The 10,172-nt window shown below is 33.7% G+C and overlaps 1 protein-coding gene across 3 annotated transcripts in view; it reads right to left on the bottom strand.

Annotated features, from left to right (window-relative positions):
- Window positions 1–771: 771 nt before the first annotated feature.
- Window positions 772–10,172, bottom strand: part of GLE1 (GLE1 RNA export mediator) — a 32,471-nt gene continuing 23,070 nt past the window's right edge. For 2 of the 3 annotated variants that reach the window (XR_014521247.1, XR_014521248.1), the window contains 5 exons: window positions 9,042–9,146; window positions 6,045–6,127; window positions 5,153–5,216; window positions 2,185–2,395; window positions 772–1,600 (listed from right to left, as the gene is read on the bottom strand). Coding sequence is in view for 1 of the 3 variants with exons in the window: in XM_083484490.1 (XP_083340616.1) it covers window positions 2,327–2,395; window positions 5,153–5,216; window positions 6,045–6,127; window positions 9,042–9,146 (321 nt within the window). In the remaining 2 variants the exon portion in view is untranslated. Of the gene's footprint in view, window positions 1,601–2,184; window positions 2,396–5,152; window positions 5,217–6,044; window positions 6,128–9,041; window positions 9,147–10,172 lie in introns of those variants that run through there. The other variant, XM_083484490.1, reaches the window with a different exon arrangement.

Here is a 10,172-nt window from a genome sequence, read left to right as displayed (position 1 = left end):
AACTCCCTGGAAATCCCGGAACCCCCTGGAAATCTCTCCTTCCGGATCCCCCTTCAAATCCCAGATCCCCCTGGAAATCCCGGAACCCCCTTCAAATCCCTCCTTCCGGGATCCCCTTCAAATCCCTGCTTCCGGGATCCCCTTGAAATCTATCCTTCCGGATCCCCCTTCAAATCCCAGATCCCCCTGGAAATCCCGGAACCCCCTTCAAATCTCTCCTTCCCGGATCCCCTTCAAATGCCTCCTTCCGGGATCCCCTTGAAATCTCTCCTTCCGGATCCCCCTTCAAATCCCAGATCCCCCTGGAAATCCCGGAACCCCCTGGAAATCCCTCCTTCCGGGATCCCCTTCCAATCCCTGCTTCCGGGATCCCCTTGAAATCTCTCCTTCCGGATCCCCCTTCAAATCCCAGATCCCCCTTGAAATCCCTCCTTCCGGGATCCCCTTCCAATCCCTGCTTCCGGGATCCCCTTGAAATCTCTCCTTCCGGATCCCCTTCAAATCCCTCCTTCCGGGATCCCCTTCCAATCCCTCCTTCCGGGATCCCCTTCGAATCCCTGCTTCCGGGATCCCCTTGAAATCTCTCCTTCCGGATCCCCCTTCAAATCCCAGATCCCCCTTGAAATCCCTCCTTCCGGGATCCCCTTCCAATCCCTGCTTCCGGGATCCCCTTGAAATCTCTCCTTCCGGATCCCCTTCAAATCCCTCCTTCCGGGATCCCCTTCCAATCCCTCCTTCTGGGATCCCCTTCGAATCCACCGAAACGCCGGCTTCCAGAACCTTCCATTTTCACATTCCAAGCGGTTCCGAAAATCCATAAAAATTCCTTTATTTCCTTCCAAGTCCGACGGATACAATTTAATGTATACTTATTCCTTAATTAAATTAACAATTAAATTTAAAATTTAAATGGTGAAACGACGAAATTTCAAAACGAAATTGAAATTTAACGATTCAGGGATCAAATTTCAAAACGAAATTGATATTTAACGATCCAGGGATCAAATTTCAAAACAAAATTGACGTTTAACGAGTCAAGGACCAAATTTGAAAACGAAATTGAGATTTAACGAGTCAGGGACCAAATTTCAAAACGAAATTGAGATTTAATGATCCAGGGATCAAATTTAAAAATGAAATTGACATTTAACGAGTCAAGGACCAAATTTCAAAACGAAATTGAAATTAAACGATTCAGGGAGCAAATTTCAAAACGAAATTGAGATTTAACGAGTCAAGGACCAAATTTGAAAACGAAATTGAGATTTAACGAGTCAAGGACCAAATTTCAAAATGAAATTGACATTTAACGAGTCAAGGAGCAAATTTAAAAATGAAATTGACATTTAACGAGTCAAGGACCAAATTTGAAAACGAAATTGAGATTTAACGAGTCAGGGACCAAATTTAAAAATGAAATTGAGATTTAACGAGTCAGGGACCAAATTTAAAAATGAAATTGACATTTAATCGTTAAAGGGTCAAATTTACAAACGAAACTTACATTTAATTTGAATTTAAAACGATTTTCTCAAGGATCCAGTGAAAAAATCAAATTCAAATGAAAGGATCAAATGAAAATTAAAAAATAAATGTAATTCTAAAACGATTTCCGAAAGGATCAAACGTCGAAACGAAGCTCAAACTTAATTACGAAAGGATTCCATGAAAGAAAGAAATTTAAATTTCACTTTAAATTTAAGTCGAGGACAATTTGCCCCCCCCCAAATAGACAAATTTGAATAAATTTGAATAATCGGGAAAGATACAGACACATTTGAATAAATTTGAATAATTGGAATAAACATAGAAACATTTGAATAAATTTGAATAATTGGAATATAGACACATTTGAATAAATTTGAATAATCAGAATAAAAACACACATTTGAATAAATTGGAATAATCGGAATAAACATAGACACATTTGAATAAATTGGAATAATCGGAATAAATGTAGACACATTTGAATAAATTTGAATCATCGGAACAAATACAGACACATTTGAATAAATTTGAATAATCAGAATAAATGTAGACACATTTGAATAATCGGAATAAACACAGACATATTTGAATAAATTTGAATCATCGGAATAAATGTAGACACATTTGAATAAATTGGAATAATCGGAATAAAGACACATTTGAATAAATTGGAATAATCGGAATAAACATAGACACATTTGAATAAATTTGAATAATCGGAATAATTCCCATTGCACCTTTGCGGATCCAGAAGCGGAAATTGGGGGAAATTCTGGGTTTTTCTTCCCGTTTCCCCGGAAACGACCCCGGAAGCTTCCGGAAAATTTGGGGGGCGGAGTCACGACCTCCAAAAGGACGGGGGGAGGAATCCCTTCGGGAGGGGGATTTCGTTCCGCCGCAAAGACTCCTGGGAAGAGAGGGGGGAATATTATTATTATTATTCTTATTATTCTTATTATTCTTATTATTCTTATTATTATTCTAATCCCGGAACCCCCTTAAAATAAGTATTATAGTAATACTACTACTAATAATAATTATGGAAATACTTATTCTTACTCTTATTCTTACTCTTATTATTCTTATTATTATTCTTATTATTATTCTTATTATTCTTATTATTATTCTAATCCCGGAACCCCCTTAAAATAAGTATTATAGTAATACTACTACTAATAATAATTATGGAAATACTTATTCTTACTCTTATTCTTACTCTTATTCTTACTCTTATTCTTACTCTTATTATTATTATTATTATTATTATTATTATTATTATCCCGGAACCCCCTTAAAATAAGTATTATAGTAATACTACTACTAATAATAATTATGGAAATACTTATTCTTACTCTTATTCTTACTCTTAGTCTTACTATTATTATTATTATTATTATTATTATTATTATTATTCTTATTCTTATTCTTATTCTTATTATTCTAATCCCGGAACCCCCTTAAAATAAGTATTATAGTAATACTACTACTAATAATAATTATGGAAATACTTATTCTTACTCTTATTCTTACTCTTATTCTTACTCTTAGTCTTACTATTATTATTATTATTATTCTTATTCTTATTCTTATTCTTATTCTTATTCTTATTATTATTCTAATCCCGGAACCCCCTTAAAATAAGTATTATAGTAATACTACTACTACTAATAATTATGGAAATACTTATTCTTACTCTTATTCTTACTCTTATTATTCTTATTATTATTCTTATTATTCTTATTATTATTCTAATCCCGGAACCCCCTTAAAATAAGTATTATAGTAATACTACTACTAATAATAATTATGGAAATACTTATTCTTACTCTTATTCTTACTCTTAGTCTTACTATTATTATTATTATTATTATTATTATTATTCTTATTATTATTATTATTCTTATTATTATTCTAATCCCGGAACCCCCTTAAAATAAGTATTATAGTAATACTACTACTAATAATAATTATGGAAATACTTATTCTTACTCTTATTCTTACTACTACTACTACTACTACTATCCCAGAACCCCCTTAAAATCCCTCCTTAATATAAATATTATAGTAATACTTATAATAATAATTATGGAAATACTTATTCTTCTTCTTACTAATATTATTATTATTATTATTATTATTATTATTATTATTATTATTATTATTATTATTATTATTATTATTATCATTATCATCATCATCATCATTCTAATCCCGGAACCCCTGTTTTGTAAGTAGTATAATAATACTTATAATAATAATTACGGAAATAATTATTCTTACTCTTATTCTTATTCTTACTATTATTATTATTACTATTATTATTATTATTATTATTATTATTATTATCCCGGAACCCCCTTAAAATCCCTCCTTAATATAAGTATTATAGTAATACTAATAATAATAATTATGGAAATATTTATTCTTATTCTTATTCTTATTCTTATTCTTATTCTTATTCTTATTCTTATTATCCCGGAGCCCCCTTAAAATAATTACAAATTCAAAAATTTTAAATGCAATCATTTCATATTATAATGATGATTATAATGAATATGAAATCATTATGATTTTCATATTATAATTTCAAATGATAATGAAATTCCACAAATGAACTTATAGATACTTTTATTATTTTATTATTATTAATTATTATTACTATTATTATTTTATTATTATTATTATTATTGCAATTATTGTAAGTTCATTTCTATACTGATTGACGATCCTTATAACGATAGAAACGAAATCTTAATGAAATGCAAATTCCTTATTTGCATATAAAATTATTACTATTATTATTCTATGCAAAAATTTCAAATGCAATAATTTCATATTATAATTTCAAATGATAATGAAATTCCACAAATGAACTTATAGTTGTTATTATTATTATTATTATTATTATTATTATTATTATTATTATTGCAATTATTATAAGTTCATTTCTATACTGCTTGATAGAAATGAAATCTTAATGAAATGCAAATTCATATTATAATGTGAAATCATTATGATTTTCATATTATAATTGCAAATTATAATGAAATTCCACAAATGAACTTATGGTTGCTATTATTATTATTATTATTAGTTCATTTCTATACTGCTTGACGATCCTTATGATAGAAATGGAATCTTAATGAAATGCAAATTCATTTATTTGCATATAAAATTATTATTATTATTCTATGCAGTAATTTGGAATGCAAAAATTCCGAATGCAAACATTTCATATTATAATTTCAAATTATAATGAAATTGCACAAATGAACTTATAGTTGCTATTATTATTATTATTATTATTATTATTATTATTATTATTATTATTACTATTATTTTATTATTATATTATATTATAATTATTATTGCAATTATTCTAAGTTCATTTCTATACTGCTTGACGATAATATATAACATATTATAATATAATATAATATAATATAATATAATATAATATAATATAATATAATATAATATAATATAATATAATATAATATAATATAATATAATATAATATATAATATAATATAATATAATGACAGGAATGAAATCTTCATGAAATGCAAATTCATTATTTGCATATAAAATTATTATTATTCTATGCAGTAATTTGGAATGCAAATATTTGGAAGAATTTGCTAATAATTTGCAATAATTTTACCTCTAAAAACTGCCTCAGACGGATGAAGGATCCCATTTGCCCGGCGCTGGTGATCTCCTGGATCCTGCAGGGATCAAGCGGGAGATTTTAATTGCAAAACGGCGAAACGAAAGGAAATAAATCAAAGAAATAAATGAACGAAACGAAATCAAGAAAAGAAATATAAATATAAATTAAATGGGAAATAAACAGTAAATTAAAAATATATAAATGATATAGGAAATAAATAGGAAATAAAAATATAAATACATTAAATAAAAATATAAATATAAATAAATAGTAAATGAAAGCTATCAATATAAATAACATAGTAAATGAAAAATTTAAATAAAATAGAAAATAAATAGTAAATGAAAATATAAATATAAATAAAAGAGTAAACAAATAGTAAATGAAAACTATAAATATAAATAACATCGTAAATGAAAAATTTAAATAAAGTAGAAAATAGTAAATATAAATATAAATAAAAGAGTAAACAAATAGTAAATGAAAACTATAAATATAAATAACAGTAAATGGAAAATTTAAATAAAATAGGAAATAAACAGTAAATTAAAAATACATAAATGAAATAGGAAATAAATAGTAAATATAAATATAAATACAGTAAGTAAAAATATAAATAAAAATAAAATAGGAAATAAACAGTAAATTAAAAATATATGAATGAAATAGGAAATAAATGGTAAATAAAAATATAAATACAGTAAGTAAAAATATAAATAAAAATAAAATAGGAAATAAACAGTAAATTAAAAATATATAAATGAAATAGGAAATAAATGGTAAATAAAAATATACCGTAAATCTAATTGACGAGGGAATTAATTGATTGGCATTGCCATTTTATTTGCCAATATTGATGATAGACGGGATTGATTGGCAATACCTTGGCAGATATTGATCTCGGATCAAGTTGATCACCTTCCAAAACTGGGCCTGGTAGGCTTTCATGAGGGCGTTGCCGCAGACCTGCGGGAGGCAAATCATTAATTAATAATTAATAATAATTAATTAACTAACAATAACAACAATAATAATTAATTATTATTAATAATAAGTAATAATAATAATTATTAATAATAATAAATAGTAATAATAATAATAATAATAAATAGTAATAACAATAAATGACCATTAATAATAATAATAATAATAATAATTAGTTAATACTAATTAATAATAATTAATTAAACTTATTATTATTATTATAAATAGTAATAATTATAAATATTATTATAAATAGTAATAATAATAAATAATAAACAAATAAATAATAATAATAATAATAATAATAATAATAATAATAATAATAATAATTAGTTAATACTAATTAATAATAATTAATTAAACTTATTATTATTATTATTATTATTATTATTATTATTATTATTATTCCCTTTCCCTCCAGGAAAGGGAAATCCCCCATTCCTTACTTCCTGCCCGGGCGCCTGGGTCCCACCTCCAAGAAACAGACAGGAAACAGGAAATCCCCTCCCCTCCCGAACGCCTGGGTCCCATCCCACCTCCAGGAAATGGGAAACAGGAAATGGGAAATCCCTCCCCTCCTCTCCCCCCAGATCCCACCTCCAGGAAACAGGAAGTCCCCTCCCCTCCCGTACGCCTGGGTCCCATCCCACCTCCAGGAAACTGGAAATGGGAAAGGAAACAGGAAATGGGCAATCCCTCCCCTCCCCCCAGATCCCACCTCCAGGAAACAGGAAATGCCCTCCCCTCCCCCACTTCCTGCCCCGGAAGCCTGGGTCCCACCTCCAGGAAACAGACAGGAAGTCCCCTCCCCTCCTGGATGCCTGGTTCCCACCTCCAGGAAACAGGAAACAAGGAAGGGAAAACAGGAAATCCCCTCCCTTCCCCTCAGATCCCACCTCCAGGAAACAGGAAGTCCCCTCCTCTCCTGGATGCCTGGGACCCACCTCCAGGAAACAGGAAATCCCCTCCCCTCCACTCCTCCCAGACCCCACCTCCAGGAAACAGGAAACAAGGAAGGGAAAATAGGAAATCCCCTCCCCTCCCCTCCTCCCAGATCCCACCTCCAGGAAACAGGAAGTCCCCTCCCCTCCCAGACGCCTGGGTCCCACCTCCAGGAAACAAGGAAGGGAAAACAGGAAATCCCCTGCCCTCCCCTCCTCCCAGATCCCACCTCCAGGAAACAGGAAATCCCCTCCCCTCCTCCCAGATCCCACCTCCAGGAAACAGGAAACAAGGAAGGGAAAACAGGAAATCCCCTCCCCTCCCATCCCTTCTGGATGCCTGGGTCCCACCTCCAGGAAACAGGAAATGCCCTCCCCTCCCCCACTTCCTGCCCCGGATGCCTGGAAACAGGAAATCCCCTCCCCTCCTCCCAGATCCCACCTCCATGAAACAGGAAACAAGGAAGGGAAAACAGGAAATCCCCTCCCCTCCCCTCCGATCCCACCCCTTCCCTCCCGGATGCCTGGCTCCCACCTCCAGGAAACAGGAAATGCCCTCCCCGCCCCCACTTCCTGGGTCCCACCTCCAGGAAACAGGAAATGGGTCCCACCTCCAGGAAGTCGAAGAGGATGGTGGCCGTCACGTCGGCCAAGGGCTCCGAGTTCAAGGTCTGGGCCAACCAGCGCCAGGCCTGGTTGAGTCCAGGAAAGAGGAAATGCCCTCCCGCCCCCACTTCCTGCCCCGGAAGCCTGGGTCCCACCTCCAGGAAACAAGGAAGGGAAAACAGGAAATCCCCTCCCCTCCGATCCCACCTCCAGGAAACAGGAAGTCCCCTCCCCTCCTGGATGCCTGGGTCTCACCTTCAGAAAACAGGAAATCCCTCCCCAGGAAACAGGAAATCCCCCATTCCCCTCCCTGACGCCTGGGTCCCACCTCCAGGAAACAGGAAACAAGGAAGGGAAAACAGGAAATCCCCTCCCCTCCTCCCAGATCCCACCTCCAGGAAACAGGAAGTCCCCTCCCACCTCCAGGAAACAGGAAATGCCTGTGTCCCACCTCCAGGAAACAGGAAATGCTTCCCCTTCCCTCTCCAGGAAAGAGGAAATGCCCTCCTGCCCCCACTTCCTGCCCCGGACGCCTGGGTCCCACCTCCAGGAAGCAGGAAACAAGGAAGGGAAAACAGGAAATCCCCTCCCCTCCTCCCAGATCCCACCTCCAGGGAATAGCAAGTCCCCTCCCCTCCTGGATGCCTGGGTCCCACTTCCAGGAAACAGTAAATCCCTCCCCAGGAAACAGGAAATCCCCCATTCCCCTCCCCGACGCCTGGGTCCCACCTCCAGGAAACAGGAAACATGAAAGGGAAAACAGGAAATCCCCTCCCCTCCTCCCAGATCCCACCTCCAGGGAATAGCAAGTCCCCTCCCCTCCTGGATGCCTGGGTCCCACTTCCAGGAAACAGTAAATCCCTCCCCAGGAAACAGGAAATCCCCCATTCCCCTCCCCGACGCCTGGGTCCCACCTCCAGGAAACAGGAAACATGAAAGGGAAAACAGGAAATCCCCTCCCCTCCTCCCAGATCCCACCTCCAGGAAACAGGAAGTCCCCTCCCACCTCCAGGAAACAGGAAATGCCTGTGTCCCACCTCCAGGAAACAGGAAATGCTTCCCCTTCCCTCTCCAGGAAAGAGGAAATGCCCTCCCGCCCCCACTTCCTGCCCCGGACGTCTGGGTCCCACCTCCAGGAAGCAGGAAACAAGGAAGGGAAAACAGGAAATCCCACCTCCAGGAAACAGGAAGTCCCCTCCCCTCCTGGATGTCTGGGTCCCACCTCCAGGAAACAAGGAAGGGAAAAGAGGAAATCCCACCTCCAGGAAACAGGAAATGCCCTCCCCGCCCCCACTTCCTGGGTCCCACCTCCAGGAAACAGGAAATAGGAAACAGGAAATGGGTCCCACCTCCAGGAAGTCGAAGAGGATGGTGGCCGTCACGTCGGCCAAGGGCTCCGAGTTCAAGGTCTGGGCCAACCAGCGCCAGGCCTGGTTGAGTCCGTGCGGGTGGTTCTGGGAAATAATCGGGAGGAAATAATCGAATATTAACGGCAAATTATTTGAATAATAAAATATTTAAATGAGGGGGAAATAATCGCGATTCGAAGACTGGGCTGAAATAAAACGAGAGCCCAAATATTAAAAAAAATATTAAATCCACTTGGAGTCAAAAATAATTAAAAATAGTTCAAAATATTTTTGACTTGGAGTCAAACATAGTTAAAAATATTTTAAAAAATATTAAATCCACTTGGAGTCAAAAATAATTAAAAATAGTTAAAAAAAATTTTGGCTTGGAGTTAAAAATAAATGGAATTAAAATTAAAATTAAAAATAATTAAAAATAAATGGAATTAAAATTAAAATTAAAAATAATTAAAAATAAATGCAACTAAAATTAAAATTAAAATTAATTAAAAATAAATGCAAGAAAACCAATAAAAATGAAATGAGTAAATAAAGAAATAAATAAATCCAACTGAAATAAAGAAAAATAAAGAAAAGAAATAAAAACAAAATGTAAAATATAAAATATAAAATGAAGCAATAACCCAATAAATAAAATGCAATAAATAAAATAGAATAGAATAACTAAAAATAAAATAAAATAAAATAAAACAATAACTATTAAAAAAAAATCCAACTATATCTAATGGAAATTTAAAAATAAAATAAAATAAAATAAAACAATAACTATTAAAAAAAAATCCAACTATATCTAATGGAAATTTAAAAATAAAATAAAATAAAATAAAGTAGTAACATATAATAGAATAAATAATAAAATAAAATAAAATATAAAGCAATAACACAATTATTTAAAATAAAATAGAATAAAATAATAAAATAAGAAATAAAATAAGAAATAAAATAAAACAATAACCCAGTTATTTTAAAAATCCAACTGAAATATCTAATGGAAATTAAAAAATAAAATGATAAAAATAAAAATAACAAAAAATAACATAAAATAAAATAAATAAAATAAAATAAAACAATAAATCAATTTTAAAAATCCAACCGAAATATCTAATTGAA

The sequence above is a fragment of the Podarcis liolepis genome, assembly GCF_965112155.1.
Source record: "Podarcis liolepis genome assembly, chromosome: Z".
Lineage (NCBI taxonomy): Eukaryota > Metazoa > Chordata > Lepidosauria > Squamata > Lacertidae > Podarcis > Podarcis liolepis.
Note: the sequence above shows the minus strand (reverse complement) of the source record. Positions and strands in the feature narration are given on the sequence as shown.